Below are 23,501 nucleotides of genomic sequence, written 5' to 3' on the forward strand. Positions count from 1 at the left end.
CAACATTTAGGTTGAAGACCACCCCCCCCCGCCTTTTTTTAAAAGCTACTCCCTTTTACTGAGTTCTCCACTGTAGTCGACATAGGTTTTGTAGAAATAATCACATATCTTTTTTTTCCATACATTTTTCATCAGTTCATGCAATAATGACAGTAACAAGTCTAATTGGCCTAAACCGATTTGGGGATGAACATAATGATCTCGGTGAGAATTCGTGGGAACAGAGCATGCTAGAGAGTCTGGTAGCCACCAGTGGTGTAACCCTGAGTGGGCAGCAGTAATGGTAATGACTCTAGAAAGTAGGTCAGAGGTTAGTTCAGAAGAGTGTCTATTGTGCTGAACAACATAGCTGAGTAAGTGCCATATAAATAAAGGTTACACCCAGGTTCAAAGGTCTATTAATTCCTCCTGGGGTTTTCAGTTAAGAGTCATGGCTGCTATTTCACAGCAGATTTCTCATCTCTGGCAGAATTGTGTTAATAATAATTGTTAACATTTATGAAACTCTCATTACATGCAGGCATTGTTCTGAGCATCTGACACGGATTAACTCATTTAACCTTTGCGACAATCCTCAGAGGAGTTTCTATATTATTATCTCCACCTTACAGATGAGATAATGAGGAGCAGAAAAATTTAAATAGCTTGCCAGAGTCACAGAGCTAAGAATGTTAAGTGGTGAAGTGGGCTGGAATCCAGTCCGTCATGATTCTACAGCCAGCATTTTTAACTATTGTATACCGCATTTTTCTGTATATTCTCCACCTTTGAGAACACAAAAGGTAATGATGCCTTTTCTTCTAGAGAACAACAGGCTGTTTATTGTGATGGAGTATTGTGACGGAGGGGATCTCATGAGAAGGATCCATAGACAACGGGGAGTGTTATTTAGTGAAGATCAGGTAAAAACACCTCCAATTTGCCTTTTAATGTATATCGGGGAATTAAATTTATAATGCCATAAGTACTAGGCCATGTTTATATACAGCATGATTTCTTTTTTTTAATAATTTTTTATTATGTTATGTTAGTCACCATACAGTATATCCTTAGTTTTTGATGTAATGTTCCATGATTCATTATTTGCATATAACACCCAGTGCACCATGCAATACGTGCCCTCCTTAGTACCCATCACCGGCCTATCCCAGTCCCCCACCCCCTCCCCTCTGAAGCCCTCAGTTTGTTTCCCAGAGTCCATAGTCTCTCGTGGTTTATTCCCCCTTCTGTTTACCCCCGCCTCATTCTTCCCTTCCTTCTCCTACCAATCTCCCTGCTATTTCTTATGTCCCATAAATGAGTGAAACCATATGATAATTGTCTTTCTCTGCTTGACTTATTTCACTTAGCATAATCTCCTCCAGTGCCGTCCATGTTGCTGCAAATGTTGGGTAATTGTTCTTTCTGATGGCTGAGTAATATTCCATTGTATATATGGACCACATCTTAATCCAGTCATCTGTTAAAGGGCATCTTGGCTCCTTCCACGATTTAGCTATTGTGGACAATGCTGCTATGAACATTGGGGTACATATGATTTCTGGTAGAGAAATTCAAACCATAAAATAGCAGATCAATATTGTTGATAGATATAGTCTAGAACATGTTGGCAATTGAACTGAGATTGAATCTCTTTTTGAGACAGAACTTTGAGAAAAGACAGTGTTGTATTTTTGGACAATCTCATGGAGGATGCCCTTGAGATCATTCTTCATGGCTAAAAAAATGTGAATGTGGGTGCTCCTCAGCCATTTTAAATGTGACATATTTATAGTTTCACTCTTCTTCCTTTTACCACTTAGTATGCTGTTTTAAAATAGCTATCCCACTTTGCTCAGGAGCATGGAGGCCCTTCATGGCAATGGCTATTTAGTTTCATTGATTATGAAGGAAGAAGAGAGAAAGGCCAAGAGTAATGACCTCGATTCCCATTCTGTCTTCAGACAAACACATTTTTCTTTCATCCTCTGAGCTTCCTCTGGAACCCTCTTGGGAGCTGTGATCTGACAGCAGGAATGTGTGTGTGGAAGGGAATCTGAATCGGGCCTATGTGATGGGGGGGCAGGCCACTGCCTCGAGCAGTGCATGGGAATGGCCCACCATCTTTCTTTTGGCCATTTGTTTCTGTGTCCAGTTTTACTATTTAAGGACCTCACGCCTCTATCATTTCCTCCTTGAGCTAAAATGGAATAGTTTGAATGTACAAATGATTCAAGAATCAGTATCTCTAAACTTTGTAAATTTAATCAACCATCCTTCCTATGCTCATTTACAGTATATATTAAATTCAGTATTTGTAGAAACCCTCCTTTCTTCCTGTCTAGGGGTTATTTTGCCGCATTTAATGAAAACTCTTTTCTCCACAAAATTTTGAATTACATTTCCCTTTGTTGGAAAAGAATCAAAATTACAATCGAATCTTAGCATCTGGAGTATGGCTATTTTTGCTTTTGTTTTCCTTTTTCTGTGGAATCCGGCGGACAAAGAACCAATGACATGTTAGAATAATTTAAGGAAGTCTTTATAGGCATAGAGCACATTTTTAAAAAGAGGCTCGTGGCCAGCGAAGATAAAATAAAATCATGACTAAGAGATGAAATTAAGTTCCAAAAAGTTTAAAAATAAAATATCTGTTTTTATATCATATACACATGGTGTTTCATTGAAAATTTTAATAACCTCACAGATTCTCTGCTTCTTCCTCTTTCCCTCTCCGCCTTCGCACCCTCCTTCCATGGAAAAGGAAACACCAATGGCACCAGGGTTATCAGGAAATGCTGCTTATCTGCTATTCTGATGTAGTTAGCAAACCAGTGTTAAAAAAAAAAATCATGAACTGCCTCCCTCTCTCCCCTGCTTTTATCTTTTTCTGTATGTGGCGTTCCCTTTGATACCAGCACATTTAGACTGCCTTTCTGCACCTTCAATTTTTAGCTATAAAAGAGAATCATGTGATAAGATGGTATATCTAGTAGTTTCATTCATATAGATACATGCACATAAATATGTTATTTCCCTCTTCTTGCATATTTTCACAAAGACATTTCAATGAGCACCAGACTACTGACTGGTTTTGTTTTATGTTCCCTCAATAGATTCTGAGTTGGTTTGTACAGATTTCTCTGGGACTAAAATATATTCATGACAGGAAGATCTTACACAGAGACGTAAAAGCACAGGTAAGAGCTCAGAGAGAAGATCAAGACAGAACTGAACTTTTGTTTTCTTGAAATATCTCCAACCACATAGCATTTTCTCCATTGATAGAACATTTTCCTCAGCAAGAATGGAATGGTTGCAAAGCTCGGGGACTTTGGTATAGCCAGAGTTCTGAACAAGTAAGTACTTCTAAAAATCATTTTTCTTTTTGTTCGTAACAGCCAAAATATGTATTTTTAGGTATCATGAATTAAGAAGATATTAAAAGTTTGATTTCCAGATAATTTTAGAGAACTATTTATATAAATGCATTAAATCATTCATTCAGATGATATTTTGTCTAAGATTAAAATTTCCAAGATAAATCTTGGTGTAATAGAAAGATGGTGGCAGTGCTGTATAGTGCGATGTAAGCTTATCAAATGAGATGTGACTGAATACATATAAAGCCAGTGAGAAATGAGTGAAACATGCTCTGGGGGAGTATATTGATGCAACTCTTTTGGAAGACAGTTTGGTGGTAATAAATAGCAAGAGATTTTTTTTAATGTTCTATTTGTTCTAAAGGAATAGTTTGATATTTGGAGTAATTTAAATGCCTAATAATTGGGAAATGGGTAAATTTTATAAAGCTTGGCACAAGCAGGTACCTGAATATTATATAGCCACTCACATTTATGATTTTGAAGACTTCTTGATAATGTGAGAACAAACTTTGTTATATTAAGACAAAAATGGAATTCTGAATTTTAAATACTCTGTGATCACACCTAGATGAAAAATATGCATGGAAAAAAGACAAGAAGGAAATATATCCAAATTTTAATAATAGCTGTTTTGGGGTAATAAGATTCTGGGTAATTTTTCTTCTTTACTCACTTTCATATTTTCCAAATTTTAAGTCATGAGACTGCATTACTTTGGTATTTGGAAAGGGGGAACTCTTTCCACATCTAAGAGTTTTATAATGTAACAATTGTACTTCTTTGTGAAGCCGTTAGCCATAAATATTTTTTATGTGTAGATTTTGGGGAGGTGAATTATAAGTTTAAAAATCAACTTATTTTGTTACTCTGTTATTAATATGCACTATATTGGCTTTATTTTAATATGTACGTTCATCAAATTTTGTGTTATCCATTTTTGTACTTTTTTCTTGCATGTCCGTTTTCTTAAGCCTTTTCTTACTCCAATAACAAACCATATTATTTTATTATCTAATATAACTTGCTAGTTCCATGGAACTTGCTAGAACTTGTGTTGGAACACCATACTACCTGTCCCCAGAGATCTGTCAGAATAAACCCTACAACAATAAAACGTGAGTTGCCGACAATTGGTTTGAAAGTCTAGTAAAGTGGGTGGATTCTCTCTTTCTCATGATACTTTCATAATTTCATTTTCTTCACATGTGAAATGGGGACTGCTGTGACTGTCTCCAACCACTTCAGTGTCCCCTGAAGCTTTTGAACGTATTTAGAAGAAAGACATTTCATTTGAAGATATCAGTGATAAAAAGACTAATATTGAAAATTGCAGTCACTGTGATGTGTGTCTGATTTCTGTACCTTCTGAACACTGTGTAGCCTAACACAGGAAAGTGTTGTGGATGGGTCAGAGAGAAGGCCGCGAGAGTGCTGGATTAGGAGCTAGGAGCCCTAGTCTCCCTGTCACCATCTCAACCAAGTTGGTTGACTTCTGTGGGCCTCAGTTTCCGTAGCTGTAACAAAGAGTGTTGGGTAGGCAATTGTTAAGGTATCTTCCAGCTTTAAAACCCAACTAGTTTTATGTATGTGATACCAGAGCCTACCACTCCGGAATAATATAAAAGGAGAAGCAGGAAAAAAATCACTTTTCAGAGCTGGCTGCCAGATGAACTAGTTGGTTTAGCAGGAAGACTGGGTTCCTTCTGGGAGTTAATTTTCCATTTGTTTTGGAAAATACTCAAGGAATGTTTGGCTGTTTGACTTTGCAAGAGATAAGTGAAGGGCAGAGCCCAGATGGTAGAGATTTCCAAAATGAATAGTAAATATTTCTCTGCATAATAGAAAAACAGGCTTTTTTTTTTCTTTTTTTGAATTGCCCATAATGCCAAGAAGGGGTTTGGCCTCCGGTTGGGCAGGAATATAGCTAGTGTAGCCTGGGGGGAAGGGCAGACTGTCCGGAGAAGCACCCTGGGTCAGCAGCGTTGTTTCGTACTGCTTTGTAAAAAATTTGAGTCAACATTTAAATATGCTGATTTGGTGCTTTTGATAAATTGGAAGATCTTAGCAATAATCAGCTGGGTAGCGGCTGCCCCCTGTAGACCAGGAAACCCGTCCCTGGTTCATTGTTCCCCTCACCACGCGCAGGGTGGGAGGGGACTTGCACAAGTTTCCGCCCAGCCCGGGGTGGCCGCGTTCCCTGCTGGACCACCCTGGCTGGCTACAGAGGGCGCTCCGGGACGGGATGGGGCTGGGGCGGGTGGAGTGGGCCTAGGGAAGACCCGGCGAAGATAAAATTTTGTGTGGTAGTGGCAAGTGGTCCGTGAGTTTCTAGAAACTCTTAGAGAAACACTAGAAAGCAGTTGGAAGTTGTTTCCTTCCTATTCTGTGATCTCTTCATTTCCTCAAGCCTTCAGTATGTCTCTCTCTGCTCCCCCAGCACACACTCAGAGAAGTGTTGCTAAACAGTGGCACCATTTTCCTCACTTTACTGCATCCTTGTTTTGACTCTTCACTTCTCATTATCTTTTCTTGTTTTTTTAGATTTAATGATGCTTTTTCTATAAGTTAACTTCTTATTAAGCCAATCACATATAAATACTAAGTACTAAAGAGCAAGCCTCTAGTCACATACTGCAAGCACAATTTCCAAGTTTATTGAGTACCAGATACCAACTGTGTCATCACTTAGTAGAACGTTGGTTCTGTCAGTAGCCTTGAGTAGAAAATACCTTCCTAAATTAACCAAATTTTACCCTTTGAATCAAAACAAATCCGTATTTGAGTCCTGCCAGCTTCCTCCAAACTGCTTGAAATTCCATACATTCACACATTTCCTCTGAGCACACGAAGCTGAGGTAAAACTGAGCCCTCAGATGGTAGCAAGATTGGTATACCTTTTCTCTGCTAGGATTCTGACAAACTATGCATTGTTTCGATTTGACCTCTTATTCGGTAGGACTAAGAATTGAAAATGTACCTGAAAGCATTTGTAAAAAACTGGTCAACCTATAAAATTGTAAAGATACACAAATAATAAGGCACTGTAAGGGTAAAGGCTTTAACTGAGAATTATGGCTATGTCTTGGCATGTGAACTTTTATCTTCCCCAGGGATATTTGGTCTCTTGGCTGTGTCTTATATGAGCTTTGCACACTCAAGCATCCTGTAAGTATGTTAATCTTGAATTATTGAAACTATAAAAGTGAAATTAACTTTTGAGAGGAAAAAGGTTAATGTTTGGAGTTATTAGATTGTTAAAAATTACATGGACAAGCTATTAAGATGAACAACCGATCCATATATATTGACATGGAAAGATGCGCAACTTGTAAAAAACCCAAGTTACAGAATAGTATATGTAGCATATTTTCATTAAAAATAAATTGTGCGTGAATATGTAATCAGCAAAGGAAAAAGGTGCATGGGGTGAAGTCTGCAGGAAACCAGGCACAAGCTTCTGTGACCCTCTCCCAATGAAGTCATGTAGGAGTCACGCTAATTTCTCCAGCAACCAGTAGTGACAGCATGTGTGAAATGTTATCAACCAGGGAAGCTCCTTAGAGACCCAGTGCTCAGGGTTTTGATGTGGGACTGGTCATGTAGACACCCTGTGCCTGGCAGGTACCAAGCTTCCAGACCCCCAGGAAGAAAGCCGGTGTTCAGCTTCGACCATATTGTTTGCACTATCAGTGTGGGCAAAGAGATCCACTCTGAACATTTAGGGAGTGGTGGAACTCCCCAGAAATGTGAGTTCCCAGATGCCAGCCAACCGCCAATATGGAAAGAAGGCATATCTAAGGAGAGCAGTCTTAAACTTGCTGTGTGAACTCTTTTCTACACAGCTGTTATTATTGTTATTTATTACTACTGTTGTTATTATTACTGTCAAAGGTCAGAAAGCTAGGAAATGCCTGACCAAACCTGATCTTCACTGCCACACTGTGTCGGTGAGCGTTATGCTTGTGTGTAAACCGATGGCCTCACATAATGGAAGATTTTCTGGTTTATGAAAAATTTTTGAGGAAATGTTTATGCTATGTTAATTTAGAAAGCAAGTTGTAAAGTTTCGTATTTTTATGACCTCAACTCTGTAGAGTAAACATTATTTTACTTTTTTAAAGTTGTGAGCTCTATGCCCAATGTGGGGCTTGAACTCACGACCCCAAGATCAAGCTTCGCATGTTCTACCTCTGAGCCAGCCAGGCGCCCCAGTAAACATTATTTTAAAAGGCTAGAAAGAAATATACCCCTGGCTGACAAAATTATATGTATCTGCCCTGTTTGTAGCTTCCTCTACCTTCCAGTTTTTTATAATGAATAAATATTATTTTGATAAGAAAAAATTAAACCTAAAAAAACCCTTGTTTTATATAACATGACATCACATTGTGTAACTGCCTATAATATCTACTCGTGAAATATTAGTTGAAGAAAACAACTTAGGGTGGACCATAGTACTTCTAACTGAAGCTTAAAACATTGTTTTTTGGTTTCGCTTTATTTTGAGATTCAAATTCCACTTTTTTATTTTAAAAAGTCCAGCTTGAGCAAAAGCAAAAGAGCTGCTTCCACAAGCGTTCTTCAGCTGGACGAGGGAAGGGTGGTCAGTACCAGCCCCCACCCTCGGTCCTGGGGTGCAGGAATCTGAGGGTGACAGGCAGAGGGCCCCTGCCCCCAAGTGCGAGAGTATATTTCTACAGCAGGTCTGCCTGTGTGGGGGCCCTTGTGGTGAACATCTGCTGGAAACATTGTTTTGTTTCTTAATATATTACTTTATAAGCTTAGTATTCACTTTTTCTCTAATTTAGTATCATTATTCCTTGTCCTTTCAGTTTGAGGGGAACAACTTACACCAGCTGGTTCTGAAGATTTGTCAAGCGCATTTTGCCCCGATATCCCCGAGGTTCTCCCGTGACCTGCAGGCCTTGATATCTCAGCTCTTTGAAGTATCTCCCCGAGATAGGCCATCTATTAATTCCATTTTGAAAAGGCCCTTTTTAGAGAATCTTATTGCCAAATACTTGACTCCTGAGGTGAGCTTTGAGGTGCTTCCATGGGGATTTTGACAATGATTTAGGTTAGCGGGTCCTTGACACATGTGTTCCATCTTAGGTCATTCAGGAGGACTTCAGTCACAGCCTCACACATAAAGCAAGATCGCTGGCCTCTCAACCTATAGGGAAGGGGGTCCAAGGTAAGAACTATTTGACCATGTGATCAAAAAACATTTCTTACATGTGTCTCACACAGTGAGTTCTAATACATGGCTGACAACTTTAGCACAGAAATTCCACCAAATACACCGAACGTGGACGTTTAAAAAAATACGAGAAGGGTTGGGGCGCCTGGGTGGCTCAATCGGTTAAGCATCCAACTCATGATCTCAGCTCAGGTCTTGATCCCGGTCATGATTCAAGCCCCGCTTGGGCTTCACGTTGGATGTGGAGCCTACATTAAAAAATATATTTATATGAGCAGCGTAAGCAGGAAAAAAATCATCTTGTCACACGGTGACTGGTGAGTATGCCTGTGTATCTAGCTCATGCCTGCTCTGGGTGACTCATATCCTCTCTTCTCATTAGTCAGGAAACTTCAGGAAGCAGTGAATTTACTAATAAAGAGACACTTGACCAGGTAGAATCCTAACTTAACTTTTTATAGGGAGAGTAAGAGAGGGTTCACCGACAGACCTGGGGTGATGAGATGAAGGTAATTTTTTTGCGGAGAGGACAGACTGGCGATTCAGAATTCTCTTGCAAGGGCTGCTTGGAGCTGGAGTTAGTAAATCGGAGCTAACTGGTGACTCTGATCATTATTATAGGACCCTGAGGAAAGCAGGTGATACTTTTCGGTAACGATCAATAGAGAAACAGTTTTAGTGGTGGTTTCAGGATCAGCGGGTGAAGTGGTCCATGCATGTGTGAGCATGAGGGAGACAGACATTACAGAAGACAAAATTACTAATTCCATTGATACTGTGAAATAAGAGCAGCGTGGACTTAGTCATAACCAAATGTTTGACCTGGAAGGACGAGGAGGAGTAGAACATCTCTCCAAGGAGCCGGCAGCAGGGAAATCTATCCACTGTGATAGAGACACTAGACTTGAGGCAAGCTGACAAGGGAAGAAGAGTGGAAGAGTCCCGCTGCCATGTGTCATTTGGTTTGGTGTTGTTATATATCGGTCTAGATTGAGAAGTTTCAAAAGGAGGTAAGTAGAGGGTGAGAGAAGGTGCAGTGTCCACATTTCTAACAGAGGAAGGAAAGGAAAACAGGAACAAAGCCTTATGGTGGCAAACACAGGCCTGTTAGAAGCCTGCTCATGCGCTTCATGGGGACGCCTGGCTGGCGCACGTGGTGAAGCGTCCAACCCTGGATCCTGAGATCTGAGATCAAGGCCTGGGTGGGGCTCCGCACTCAGCAGGGAGCTTAAGGTTTTCTCTCTCTCCTTCTCCTTCTGTCTCTTCCTTTCTGCTCTCTTTCTCTTGGGAAAAAAAAAAAAAAGGCCTGCTCACACATTCCACACAACAGTGTAACGCAAGCGATGATGGCGGCATGTAATTTCTTATCCCATTATCCGATGGATCCTGGTCCTGTTAGTGTTAATCCCTAATTTTTTAAAAAGTAATGTTATATATACTAGAAATATGTGAAGGAACCCTGGATAAAATGGTTTTCTCCATTAAAAGACAACGCAGACTAGTTTTCCACGGGCACTTCTCTCACTGGGTCTAAACATCGTGGGCTAAATTTAGAGAACTTCCTGTGTCATGAAAGGTCCCTTAGGTTTGCACTCTCACAAGCATCGATGTTATGTGTGGGTGTTTTAAAGAAATTGAAGTTGTTTTTTTTGGTTGAATAAGATTCTACGATACAGAAAGTGAGATTCCAGGGAAAGTGCCTACCGAGATCAAGGATGTTGGAGCCAACTAAAAGGAAGGAGATGATAAATAGAAATGAATGGAGACCACCTGCTGGAGCTCAGAAGCCTGTAAGTGGACCAAACCCTTCCTCTGGTTTGTTAGCGGATAGCATGTCCTACAGACCGACTTGCACGTGTTCCTAGGGTACGAGCTTGTTACTATGGAGAACGCTAGTTTTGTGCTTTTGAGCAAAATCGTTCTGTAATGAGCATTAAATTGGTACTTCATTGGACAACTTCTAGTTGTATTTCCTTATAAGTATTCCATGTACTAGTTTCAGTTTTCCTTTTACAACTCAAAACCTTTTGATTTCTTTAAAGAAATAAGGTTTTTTTCTATATAGAATAAGTGAGTCATATAGCAGCAGAAAACATGATGCCTTTCATTCCCTTAATTCTAACATGGTATGTGTAATTGAGAATCTTTTATTATATCGTCAATGATTTTTTCCTAGAGATTCTTTAGGATTGGTTATCTGAATCCACGTCAGCAGAGCGTTGAAGCTCTTACTTCATGCTAGAGGAATGCTTCTGGTATGTAATGATAAAATGGCTATTGTGTTTTTAATTGAAGAATTGTATTTTCAAAGAAGTCTATGCTTGTATAATTAGAGGACTTTTTGGAGGTATGTTTACTAAGTGTTTACTTGCTATATAGACATTTTAGAAAAGGTGGTGGTGTATAGATAGATTTTGAAACTATTAGTTAAATTATTGCCCTTCGTTTGATAGAATGTGGTGTAACTTACATTAAAGAAATGTAAAAGTCAGGGCACCTGGCTGGCTCAGTGGGAAGAGCATGGGAGTCTTGATCTTGGGGTCGTGAGTTTGAGCCGCAGGTTGGATGTAGAGATTACTACAAAAATAAATAAGTAAATAAACTTTAAAAACAATTGAAGCTATGTTGTGAATTAGGATACTTTGTAGCACACTAGTAGGGGAGAAAAAAACACCTAAAAGATTCAAGGATGGATTGAGTTAGGAGAACAAGTTGAGGTTTTATGCAATGGAATAAATGGGCCTCCACAGGAACCACCTCTGATGTTCTCATTACCATTTGGGATTTTAGGGAAAATCCTAAAGAAGCTGTTAATTTCCTTCCAATACTTTTCTCTATTTCTAGCCAGTTTTCAACAAGTAATAAATAGTACTTTGGGGTTGTATACAGGTAAAATCGCAAAACTAAGAAATATACATCACACTTTAACATATTTTTTAAATAAATATATAATTTATGTTTAGACTAACACACCAAATTTTATACATTGACTTTAATATTTAAATAAAACTATATGAAGTTGCCATTTTTTAAAAAAGATTTTATTTATTTTTTAGAGAGTGAGCATGAGCAAGGGGAGGGGAGAAGGGAGAGGGAGAGAGGCTCTCCGGCAGATTCTCTGCTGAGCACAGAGCCCAATGCGAGGCTTGATCTCAAGACCCTGAGATCATAACTTGAGCTGCAATCAAGAGTCAGATGCTTAACTGACCGAGCCACCCAGGTGCCCCTGAAGGTGCCATTTTTTAAATTAAAATGTTCCAATATCTATAATTCGATATGGTTCAACTATCGTATATAGGAACCACATGGCATTAAAAAGAACAGAGTGTAGTGTGTTACTTCTTCACAGTGAGGAAACTTCGGTTTAAACCATTTGTTTGGTTATTTATATTTCCAGCTACCAGTTCTAGGCCTTTCCAGTGGCTTGAACTTCTTTTTCTCTTTTGTCATCATCTGTTAAGTAGGCACTTGTCCTGATTAATGTTGAATTGGCCCTAGTTTGCTATTTAGGAAAAAGGTCTTGACTGGTTTTCATCTGTTAAGTTGGTCAGATTCTTGTCTCATAGCCCGGTGGCCTTTACTTAACTCTGAGACAAACATCTGTTTCTGGTTCTCCTCCTGTCATTCTGTTCTGGTTGAGAAGTGCGAGGAGGTATAGCTTGGGGCAATAGATAATACTCCCATCACAGCTGTTACATGACTTTCCTTTTGTTGACTTGGGAAGAATGACTGAATGGTTCAGCATCTTCTCTCCTTCAAGTCATGATGCCATTTTGTATTTAGTCAATTCATCAGCACCTAAAAATGTTACAAATCCCCAAATTTGTGACTTGTGCAATAACATATATTCTCCCATAAAGTACAGCAAGATGTAAAGAAGCTTATAAAAATAGAAAATAATAATACTGAGTTTAGTTTCAGAGCTTGGGTTGGGTAGGCACGCTCCCTAGCTAAGCATTTTTGGTAGACCAGCCACGAAGTATGCAGGATTCCTCTTCACACCTTAGTAAAATTATAAACTACTGTGCCACAGTAGTACTTAGACTTCTAAAATATTTTCCAGTTCTAGGATTTGGGGATTCTAAGATCATTTTGCTCTGAAAGAGAGTCTAGAGCAAAAACAACAAAAATATACTTTCAGTGCCTTGTTTTATCTGTGGTCACTATCAAACTGTCAGTTATTATGGATTTTAATTATGTTTCTTCCAAATCTTTCCTTTTCTTTTTGATCCTTCAGATAAAAATGGTAGAGAGACCCAAACTTGCTGCAATGCGTGGACATTATGACTATTATTATGCCCAACTTGACATGTTGAGAAAGAGAGCACACAAACCACGTTACCACTGTGTTCCTCAAAAAGATTCTGGAATTGAGGAGAATTATAATCAGGAAGAAAGCCATGGTCCATCACCAAGTCAATGGTAACATTAGAGTCTAACTTAAACTTTGGTCCTCTGAAAATATCTTGATATATCAATATTTATTCTGAAGCCCTCCCAATTCTCCTAAAACAAATAATCCAAGAGGAGCTTCCAAACTCTTCATCTTGAATACTTACTTCACAGTTCCCTTGACACTGTTTCATCTCAAATCTGATGTACCTTATCTTCGTATTCATGGAGCCATTGAACCATGAGCAGAAATTCATACTCCTCACTTTTTCCTGTTTTTTTTTCCTTCTAGTAAAGTCCACCATCTGGGACAATGAAAATAGTTATATGTTTTGAGAAATTATTATTAATAATTATTAATAATTATTAAAGAAATTATTAATATTAATCCATAATCATTGAATCGTAATCATTTGAGACATATTGAAAAGTGAAATACCTTTCATTCAGCATTTATTTTCTTGGGATCTTTCATTTGTGTGCCAGTGTGAGGAACAGGGGTAAAGGAATGGGACACCATCTTGCTCTCAAGGAGCTCAGAGCCTAGTGCGGGAACCGGACAAGCAACAGGGGTGGCGAGGTATTGATCAGACACCTGCCCAAAGCGTGGGAAGAAACTGGTATGGGTTTTTCTTTTTCTCTCCAACACATTGTAGACCATGGGTGGACTGATCCTGTCCTGAAGAAAAAAATCACTGCATCAGAAAATTTTTCTGTTTGATCCTCTTCTGTACCCCCAATTGGTACAGTTCCCTTTGCTTCCTTTCTTCCTGATCCCCAAGTATGCATTCTGTAACTTTGAACTGCCTCTTGAATTTGGAACTTTCAAACCACAGGTGAACTCTGAATCTCATTAACAAATCTCATAAATAAATAAAATCCACTTCTCAAAATTAGTGCCTAAGACTAGTAAAAATTCCTACTCAGGCTGAACATTTTTCTTTTCTAAGGCCTGCTGAATACCTTCAGAGGAAATATGAAGCTCAACAATATAAGTTGAAAGTGGAAAAGCAGTTGGTAAGTAAAATTCCAGTGACTAGGGGCAATCAGGAATTTCCTGCTCGCAAATATTCATGGGTCCTCAAGTCAAAGGGCATTCCTTATAGAGGGCCAAGACTACCCTGTACCTTCTCCAGGTTTTAACAGCTAAAGAGGAATAATGAAAATGTGCTTGAATCAGGGTCTGAGAAGCCTCGTTTCTTTCCTGGCTCTATCACTTGCTGTGTGACCTTAGTCAGGTCATACGACATCTCTGAGCCTCAGTTTCCTTTTTATAAATGACTGGGAGTAGATGAGATTCAAGGTCCCCTTCAGTGCTACAGTTCCTAGATTCTATTTTATTAGAATTCTATACATTTTTTAAAGGTGACTATTGTATTTTATTTGAAATGAAAATTAACCTTTAACTTTAAGTGTAGTGTCAGAGTCCTGGGGCTGAAGAGGGCTGGATGTGAATCCTATTTCTGTTACTGTGATTTTGGACTGCTCAAAAGCTCTAGTTTATTCCCCTGCTTAACCTGTTGCCCCAGGGTGGCTCAACTTTTATAGAACTTTAATTTCACTATTATAGTTTAGCAGTTCAGAAAATGGATCTAGGTGTCTCACATGGTAGCGTAAAATATTGATTGTTTAGGATAAGCAACACAAATGGTTTTCTTAATTTCTTTGCTTTTAAAATGTGTCATACTTAAATTAAGAAAATTCTATCTGCTCCCAAGCGGTGAATTTGATTCACTATGTAATTCTTGTTTAAAGAAAAAGATCCAAGGTCAAATGAGAAGACAGTTCTAAAACCCAAGTACGCTTTATAAATCATTTCATTCAATTGATAGGGGCTTCGTCCATCTTCTGCTGAGCCAAATCACAACCAGAGACAAGAGCTGAGAAGCAACAGAGAAGAGCCTCGATTCCAGGAGCTGCCGATCAGGAGAAATGAAATGAAGGAACAGGTTAGAAACCGTCTGATGCCAGGGCTACCAGTGTCCCTGCATCCTTGTCTTCTGTGCTGTGTAGGTTATTAGCAGAACGCCTGGGAGAGAGGCCTCTTGCACAATCCTTGGACACACTCATGTGAGGCTCCATGCTGGGAGTTTCAGGGGATACAGAGATACGGATTTCACCTCCCCAGATAATGCAGCAGAGCAAATCTCATAAGCTTTTTACCTCAGATTGATAAAGTAATTGTCCGCCATTAACATTTTTGAAATTTGTATTCGTGGCCTGGGGCCACCTTAACAAAGTATAACAAGCTGGGTGGTTTAAAACACCAGAAATGTATTGTCTCCCAGTTCTGGGGGCCAGAAGCTCAAGATCAAGGGGTCAGCAGAGCCATGTTCGCTCTGAAACCCGGAGGGGAATCATTTGCCTCTTGCCAGTCTTTGACATTCTTTGGCTTGTGGCTGTGTGACTCCGCTCTCCATCATCACGTGGCATTCTCTCTGCGTGTCTCTGCCTTCACGTGGCTGGCTTCTTACATGGACACCTGTTGTGTGGATTAGGGCTCTGTTATACTCCAGTATGACCACATATTAGGTCATCTAGCCACATTTGCAATGACACTATCTCAAATAAGGTCATGTTCTGAGGTACTGGGGGTTAGGATTCCAACATATCTTTTTAAAGAGGGGGACAAAATTCAACCCATAGAAATGGGATATATAAAGTAATTGTATGTCACTGACACATTTTGGATTATATATAAAAGTGAGATCACCCAAAGGCCCCCTCTCACTCACAGGGAGGGAAGTAGCCCAGCTGAAATGTAAGGCAGGTTATCATCTTTGGGAACACTGGGTTTTCTAATTCTTCCTGTTGATCACACATTCTTTGAATTCATAGGCTGTGTAGAGATTACTCTGTTCAGTTGTTCACCAGCATTTAAAATTTTTGCATTGGGATTGTCTTCCAGGAATATCGGAAGCAGTTAGAGGAAATACGCCAACAGTACCACAACGATATGAAGGAAATTAGAAAGAAGATGGGGAGTGAACTGGAGGTGAATATATTTTTCTCCTAAAGGAAACATGGTTCTACTGATTTAGATCTAACAAAATTGAGCAGGTTTCAAAAGTAAGGATCTCCTCATAGAAAAGATAAAATGTTATCATGCCAACTTTTAATAGGAAAGCTAACGTTTAATTGAAGCTCTTATTATGGTTTACTTGAGACTACCCACACTGGTGAGGACATCTGAGACTCTCCTTTAGGAGTGGCTATTATTAAAAATATTCATTGTCTTCCTCATGAATCAGTCAGTACTTACTGACGGAGCAGCTACTGTACAGCCGAACTAGATTAGATGCGGAAAGTAAGTCCATGCCCGGAAGGGAGGGAAAAGGATGAGCCTTTACTGAATTCAACTATACTGGAAGAGCTCATATGCAGGGGTAAGGTTCGAAAGCCTGGATAGGGCCACATTTGAGTGCAGTTGACTTGAAAAGGTGATTCTTGAAAATCCCTTAAAGGCTTCACATTGGAAACTCATTCTTCGATCTTTCAGATGACTGCTTTTTCAGTAGAGCTCCAGATGAGAGCGCTGGCCTATGTCTGTAGACCATGTTGCATGAAAAACACACAAAGGTCTAACCACAGAACCACCCTCATGCCCTGGAATGCCCCTCCTGTAAGAGGCCAGTGGTTCTGAGGCTGGCCGGGGGCACGGCTGGCCCCCAGCTCACGTGCATGGAGTGGAATTGCCCACACCGCTGGACTTGATTTCTTGCTCCTTCTCTCCCACCCCCGAGGGCACACAGATGAATTAATATGGGTGAAGAGAGCACATGGTACAATTCAGTTGTACGTACCGGGCTCTGATCAAGAGTCTTCACATGCTTCGTCTCCTTTTACTCCCCACGATCGGGAAGTTAAATAACTCATCCAAAGTCACTTTGATATTACGACGCGGACTAAACCTCTGATTCTGAAACCTCTACCCTTTCTAACACATGCCCTTCTACTCACAAAGGGTTGGAAAGACACGACACACATGTTTGGGTAAGACTGAATATAGTTAAGCTCTGTAAGTGCACAGGGTAAGATGAACCACGTGGGCGTTTTCATGGTCTAGTCTGGTCTGAGAAGATGAGCAGAGTTTGGAGAGGCCAAGCGGAGGGCAAGGGCATTCTGCAGGAACCACAGAGGTTCACACAGGACTGGAGGCACTGGAGCGGGGAAGGTTGGAGAGGGTTCTCTCCAGAGCAGAGGCTTGGTTAATGGTGGGGAGCCTCAAGACATCAACCACCTTGTTCTTAAGGCACTTCTGTGATGGGAAGCCTGGGTCCAGGAAGGATGGATAGCAGACTTTTCTAGAGAGACCATGAAAGATGTACATGGGGCATGCCGAGGCAGCCACAGGGAAGGGAGCCAGAAGGAGGGCGCTGTTCCAGCCACTTCCATGGATGGCTCCTTGGCAGCAGGAGGAGAGCGTTTCCTCACTAGATCCCACTCAAAACTGGCCATGGTCCACACTGTGGACTTCAGAACCCATTCAGAACCAATCTGATTGACTTCATATACTTTGTACTTTCAGGAGTACTCAAAAATAAGTCACAAAACCTATTTAGTGAAGAAAAGCAACCTGCCCATCCACCAGGAGGCGCCCGAGGAAGAAGGTCCTGTGCAGGTGATGGTTATTAGCAGATGATAACGCGTTTCCCAGCGGGTTGGTTCTAGCTGGGAGGTTCTTAGCCCTCACCATGCAGGGGAGCTGTGGATGGAAGTTCTTAAAAACTCAGATGCCTAGGGGCGCCTGGGTGGCAGAGTGGTTAAGCGTCTGCCTTCAGCTCAGGGCGTGATCCCGGCGTTCCAGGATCGAGCCCCACGTCAGGCTCCTCTGCTGTGAGCCTGCTTCTTCCTCTCCCACTCCCCCTGGCTTGTGTTCCCTCTCTCGCTGGCTGTCTCTATCTCTGTCAAATAAATAAATAAAATCTTTAAAAAAAAAAAAAACTCAGATGCCTAGGATCTACCCTAAATGCTCTGGGGTGGGGCCCAGGCATCGTGTTTGCAGCAGCTGGCTGGGCGAGTCGGGGTGCAGCCGATTTTGAGACCTGCCTTCAAGCATGTATGACAGTTCCGCGTTCTGGATGGTGTTCAAGTCAGTGTCTCAGACACTTGGGTCAGAAATCTGATGGTTAACGTCTTTCCACCTCAACCTTGCATTTTTGGTGGGAGGAGGGAACGAGGCAGAGATGAAGTATCAAATGGCTCTCAAGAAACTTTTTTTTTTCCCCTTCTGGGAAGTTTTTCACCTTTATCTTCAAGGTGCCACGAGGGCTTGGTTAAGGGCAGGTGAGGGGGACCCATGCCAGGTGAAGACTGAAAGGCCCCGCAAGTGTTTTGCCTTGTGAAAGACCCTAGGACCTTCCATGACGTGATGCTGGGGAGCTCTAAAGTGGACTGAGTTGGGGGGATGGGGCTCAGGAGTCTCAGATGGTTGTATTTTAAGGAAAATAAAGCAATAAGACACTTCTTCTATAATTGAGACAACCAGACTACACAATCAAATCAGACAGCCAACTTCACAAAGAAAGTAAGATACAAAAATCACAGTCCTGGGGCACCTGGGTGGCTCAGTCAGTTAAGCATCTACCTTTGGCTCAGGTCATGATCCTAGGGTCCTGGGATTGAGCCCCGAGTTGGGCTTCTTGCTCAGCAGGGCACCTGTTTCCCTCTCTGCCCCCTGCTCGTGCTCTCTCTCACGATCTCTCTTTCTCTCAAAAAAATAAATAAAATCTTAAAGAAAAAAAAAGAAGTCACAGTCCTGTTTCAGAGTTCATGATATTGCAAGGCAGAAAAACACCCTTCCCAGGCTTGCAGGGCAAATAGTTAGTAGTGAGTCAAACCAACACAAACCTACAGACGAGGCAGCAGTGAATTCTAAGGGAGAGATGATAGAGACCTCGTGTGAAACGGTGGAGAGAAGAAAGCATTAAAATACACACGCGTGCACACACAGAAACACACACACCATGGAGACTCCTCTGCTTCCGGCTGGAAAGGGGTAGTACCATCTACTAAAGACTGGGAAGAGTGGGGAGCAAGCTTGTGGTGGGGGGCAGTCAAGAGTACCACTTCGGACGTCAGTCGAGTGAGAGAAAATCTGAGGGCTTCCATGCCGACTTCAGGGTGCCCGCTTCCCTGCTCCCCCTGCACGGAACATGCGTCCCCCAGACCTTCACATACGTAAGGTGCAACATCATTCCAGGCTTTACGGCAAATGCCGAGATAGGTTTTCCTGCGTCACTCTCATCCCCTCCTCATTTTCTATGCTGTTACCATATTTTATTTCCTTTCAGCACTTAGTACTTTCTGAAGTTATGTTGTTAATTTAACTCATGAATTACCTATTTTATTCCGGTGAAATGTAAATTCCATGTCTGCAGGGACCTTTGGTCACATTCGCTGCAGTTACCCATCATGTAGGCCGGTGTCTGGCCCGCGGTGGGTGCTCAGTATGAATTTGTGGAATGAATGGCCAAGTAAAGATGGTGTTAAGTAGGCCGCTGAGTATGTGAGCCTGCAGCTCAGCGGGGGGAGAGAGCAAAGCTGGAGACATACATTGAGAGTCCTTGCACAGAGGTGGTGCTGATACCCACAGGAAGCGCGGAGACCGTGCACTGAGGAAGAAAGGGGCCCAGGGCCCAGGACCAGACCCCGAGAAAGCTCAGAGCTTACGGTTCCTTTGACATTCCACTCATCTGCTTTCACAATCTTCTCTTCTTTGAAATTGCCCGTCAATTTTTAGAGCCCTCTACTTTCCTTTTACTTTCATGAGCGGTGGACTTTTCTTGCTTTCCGCATTACAATCGTAAGCCTCTTAAGGGAGGGATCCTGTAGCCAAAATTACATTCTTAAATAAATAATATCTTTAAAAAAAAAAGGGATGCCTGGGTGGCTCAGTTGGTTAAGCATCTGCCTTTGACTCAGGTCATGATCCCAGAGTCCTGGGATCGAGCCCCATGTCGGGCTCCCTGCTCAGCAGGGACTCTGCTTCTCCCTCTGCCCCTCCCCCCTTTGCATGAATGCTCTCTCTCTCTCTTTCAAATAAATAAATAAATAAATAAAATCTTCAAAACGTTCTTGAATTAGATCAGGTTGTACTGGACCAGAGTGATAAGCACTGTCACTTTATGGAATTTTCCCCATTGCAATGACACTGTTAAATGTATTAATATTTCAGGTTAATGGACACTGTGTCCAAGTTTTTAGTGAATTATTATTAACTTTCCTTTACAGAGGCACGTTTTTATTCTCAAATTAATCATTGGATTCAATCCAGAAGTCAAATAATATAAATAGACCATGCCATGAATTCAAGGATTATGAAACTATAATTGATCAATATTAAATGCTAGATATTAATTTTTCTCTAAACTTGCAGGACATTGAAAGAGACTTGAAACAAATCAGAGTTCAGAACATGAAGGAAAGTAAAATTCTAGAACAAAACTGTAAAGCTAAGGTAATAAACATTTTGTCTTGCGGTGTCATATTAAAAGGCTCACTGGGGGAGGGGGTCCCCACCTTGCAATCTGGGTTGCCTATAGGATTTTCCTCCCTACTATTTTATGGAATTGCCTTATTTTGTGATGTTTGACTAATGGTCTTAAGTATCTGTAATGTCAAATAGGAGTTGAGATTTTAATATTTTTATTGGATTGCTAAACTAACATCATTTTCCTTGCTTTCTTCTAGAGAGGAGTGAAGTTTGAAATTAGTTTAAACCAATGTATTTCTGATGAAAACACCCTCCAAGAGGAAGAGGTATGCCATTAAGTATTTATTTCCATAAACAGGTAAAATAAAAATGAGTGTCTTAATGGCACATTTAATGAAATTTTTCTATAGGCCATAGCGAGAATTTTCTTAAATATTCCTAGGAGGATCTCTGGTGTTCAAACGAGTTCCAAAATGCTTTTTATCCTCTCATTCTTTTTTCATTAAGATTATTCCCTTAGATGACTTATCCCAATTTAATTTACTTATCTCTTATAAAGGAATTATTTTCCTCAAAATATTAACTTTCTTGTCATTGTCAAAGTAAAGTAGAAGACTTAATTATAGTCAACAACTAATATACTTACCTAAAAAATTGAGCGGATACCCTGAAACCGTGCACATTTATTTTAGGCCTTAATTAGTTATCGATAACTTTGTGCTGGTCTTTGGGTGAATCTCAGTTATGTACTTGGGTTCTCATTGACACAGTGATAAATGCACAAATACAGTAAGCTCAAACCTCATTTTATTACTTGTATTCAACATCTTTTTAAGTCCCACTTTTTACCAGACCTGCTAACAAATACCAAAATGAACCCATTTGTGTTTGCCTTTCACCTTCTCCGACTCTGCCTTTTAAATGACCAAAGTTATGTGTGTGGCCATATACGTTCTGTATCACATCTGATACTCAGTTTCTTTCTTTCATATTCTTCATTAGCTGAAAAAATTTTAATGTTATCGTTTCTTTCAGATTTTTTTGTTTTGAATAGACTTCATGTTTTAGAGCAGTTTTGGGTTCATAGCAAAAATGAGCAGAAGGTACAGAGATTTCCTATCTATTCCTGGTCCCCTCGCATGCACGGCCTCCCCCCACTGGGGTGGAACGTTTCTTACAACTGATAAACTCAGACAGACACATCATATCAACCAAGTCCGCAGTTCATGTTAGGGTTCACTCTTGGTGGTGGACGTTCTATGGGTTTTGATGCAACGACCCGTATCCATCATTATGGTACCACACAGAATTGTTCCACTGCCCTAAAAATCCTCTCTGCTCTACTTACCTTTGAGATTTTTCCTACCATTTGGTCACACAGAGACTTCTTAGAGTGGTGACTGGTAACTCTCCCCTCTTTAAGCATTAGGTATCTTAGTGTCCCAAACCTCAGAGGATCAGAGGGGGCCCGTTTCTGGGCTGCAGGGCCACATCCACAGCACTCCTGTGAAGCCAGGTGCCGATGTTGGCCTGCTATATAAAGGAATGGAATCAAAAAAGTTTTATCTGCCGGGCTGTTCATCCTTTGATACTCGATGCTTTGAAGTGCTTGAAACAGAGTGATCATTTTAGTATCGATCATGGGGCGTTAGGAGAAGTTTTAGGGACCAAATTGGGAACATTGTGTCATTAAAGCAGGGCATGGACAAGCTAACCTTGAGAGTTCTGTAGACTGGAACCTCGGGAGAATAATATTGTAGGCAGCAAGTCTGGATAAAAGCAAGTTGCCGTATGATCAGTGCTTGTTGCTATTGACAAGGAGAAGAAATAAACACACTCCTGTTTCCATCTTGTTCCAACATAGTTCCAGTTTTAAAGTGCTTTAATTAATTTGTTTAATATACATATACTGAATACTTACCTTATGCCTTGGTACATGTTATGACTGGGAACACCAAAAATTTTTTTGACATATTTTTTTTCCCTCAAAATACGGCTTGTCATGAAACACTGTGGCATTGCTTTAGGCAATGGGTGTGCAAAATGAAACTTTGACCTTTGAGGATGGCATGAGGCTTACGAAATATAAATGTGTGAAGGAGTATGAAGATGATACAGACGAAACATTTGAAGAACTCTGTTGCCCAGAAGCAGGTAAGCCAGAGATGAGAAGGGATGTTCTATCAGCAATCGCCGTCCTCGCTCACCTGCAACGTCATGGACACCTGCCCTGCTCCATTGTCCTGAGACCCAGCCCTGTGCTCCTGCTCTGTGCTGTCTCCTTGGGCAGCTGCCCCCAGCCCACAGCTCCCACTTTTCTCATTATCTGCTGGAAGCCACCATTGACAAGTTCCACTAGCCTCGCAGACTCAGCATTTGTCCAGTTGAATTTCAGAGCTCTTCCTTCCCAATGATCCTTTATTTTGGGTACTGCCAGCAGCAGGCTCCGTTCCTGCTGAGTTCCTGCAGCTCAGCCGGGGTGGGCTCTCCCTGAGATGTCTCGGGAGTTTTCCGCCTCCATTCCGCTGGTGGCAGGCCCTGCCATCTCGCAGGGGTGTGGTGAGGTAGAGAGTGCATGGACTTGGGAGACAGACAGGAGTTTGGATCCCAGCTGGTGCTGCCGCTTTCTGATTGGGTGACCTTTCACAAGTGACCACAGTGCCCTGAATCTCAGCTTCCTCTAGGAACAGGGATAATAGTACTTGCTGCACAGGCTTACTGTGCGGACTGAAGTGAAATTTGATATATAAATACCTGCACATAGTAGGTGCTTAATAAATGCTATTTCTAACTTGCCCTTTTCTTGCCTCTCGCTGTACAGCCTCATTCTCCTATGCGTTCTTTTCCCTAGTATCTCCCCCTTCATTCTCTAAATGGTTGCTGGAGTTATCTTGTTCTATTCTTCCACTTCGATTTTTTTGGGTAATACCTGCAGGATTCCCCATTGTCCATTCCACGTAGTATCTTATTTAACACCATGGGGCCTGCTCCTGTGATGCCCCAGCACCCCTCTTTCCCACCACTGATGATGGGATCCTCTCTCGTACAGCTGTGTGAGCATTTACACACCCTGGCTTGGCTCGGTTTCTTCTTCCTGGAATCATACATC

The 23,501-nt window shown here is 41.1% G+C and overlaps 1 protein-coding gene across 2 annotated transcripts in view; it reads left to right on the plus strand.

Annotated features, from left to right (window-relative positions):
* NEK5 (NIMA related kinase 5) overlaps positions 1 to 23,501 on the plus strand; it is a 56,817-nt gene that overhangs the window by 15,269 nt on the left and 18,047 nt on the right. For both annotated transcript variants that reach the window (XM_034665102.1, XM_034665101.1), the window contains exons 4-19: positions 805 to 902; positions 3,096 to 3,179; positions 3,268 to 3,338; positions 4,394 to 4,480; positions 6,476 to 6,530; positions 8,198 to 8,398; positions 8,478 to 8,559; positions 10,228 to 10,355; positions 12,803 to 12,987; positions 13,908 to 13,974; positions 14,790 to 14,906; positions 15,866 to 15,952; positions 17,486 to 17,578; positions 20,336 to 20,416; positions 20,650 to 20,718; positions 22,420 to 22,546. In XM_034665102.1, the coding sequence (XP_034520993.1) occupies positions 805 to 902; positions 3,096 to 3,179; positions 3,268 to 3,338; positions 4,394 to 4,480; positions 6,476 to 6,530; positions 8,198 to 8,398; positions 8,478 to 8,559; positions 10,228 to 10,355; positions 12,803 to 12,987; positions 13,908 to 13,974; positions 14,790 to 14,906; positions 15,866 to 15,952; positions 17,486 to 17,578; positions 20,336 to 20,416; positions 20,650 to 20,718; positions 22,420 to 22,546 (1,632 nt within the window). The remainder of the gene's footprint in view (positions 1 to 804; positions 903 to 3,095; positions 3,180 to 3,267; positions 3,339 to 4,393; positions 4,481 to 6,475; positions 6,531 to 8,197; positions 8,399 to 8,477; positions 8,560 to 10,227; positions 10,356 to 12,802; positions 12,988 to 13,907; positions 13,975 to 14,789; positions 14,907 to 15,865; positions 15,953 to 17,485; positions 17,579 to 20,335; positions 20,417 to 20,649; positions 20,719 to 22,419; positions 22,547 to 23,501) is intronic.

Source organism: Ailuropoda melanoleuca, chromosome 7 (genome assembly GCF_002007445.2).
Source record: "Ailuropoda melanoleuca isolate Jingjing chromosome 7, ASM200744v2, whole genome shotgun sequence".
Taxonomy (NCBI): domain Eukaryota; kingdom Metazoa; phylum Chordata; class Mammalia; order Carnivora; family Ursidae; genus Ailuropoda; species Ailuropoda melanoleuca.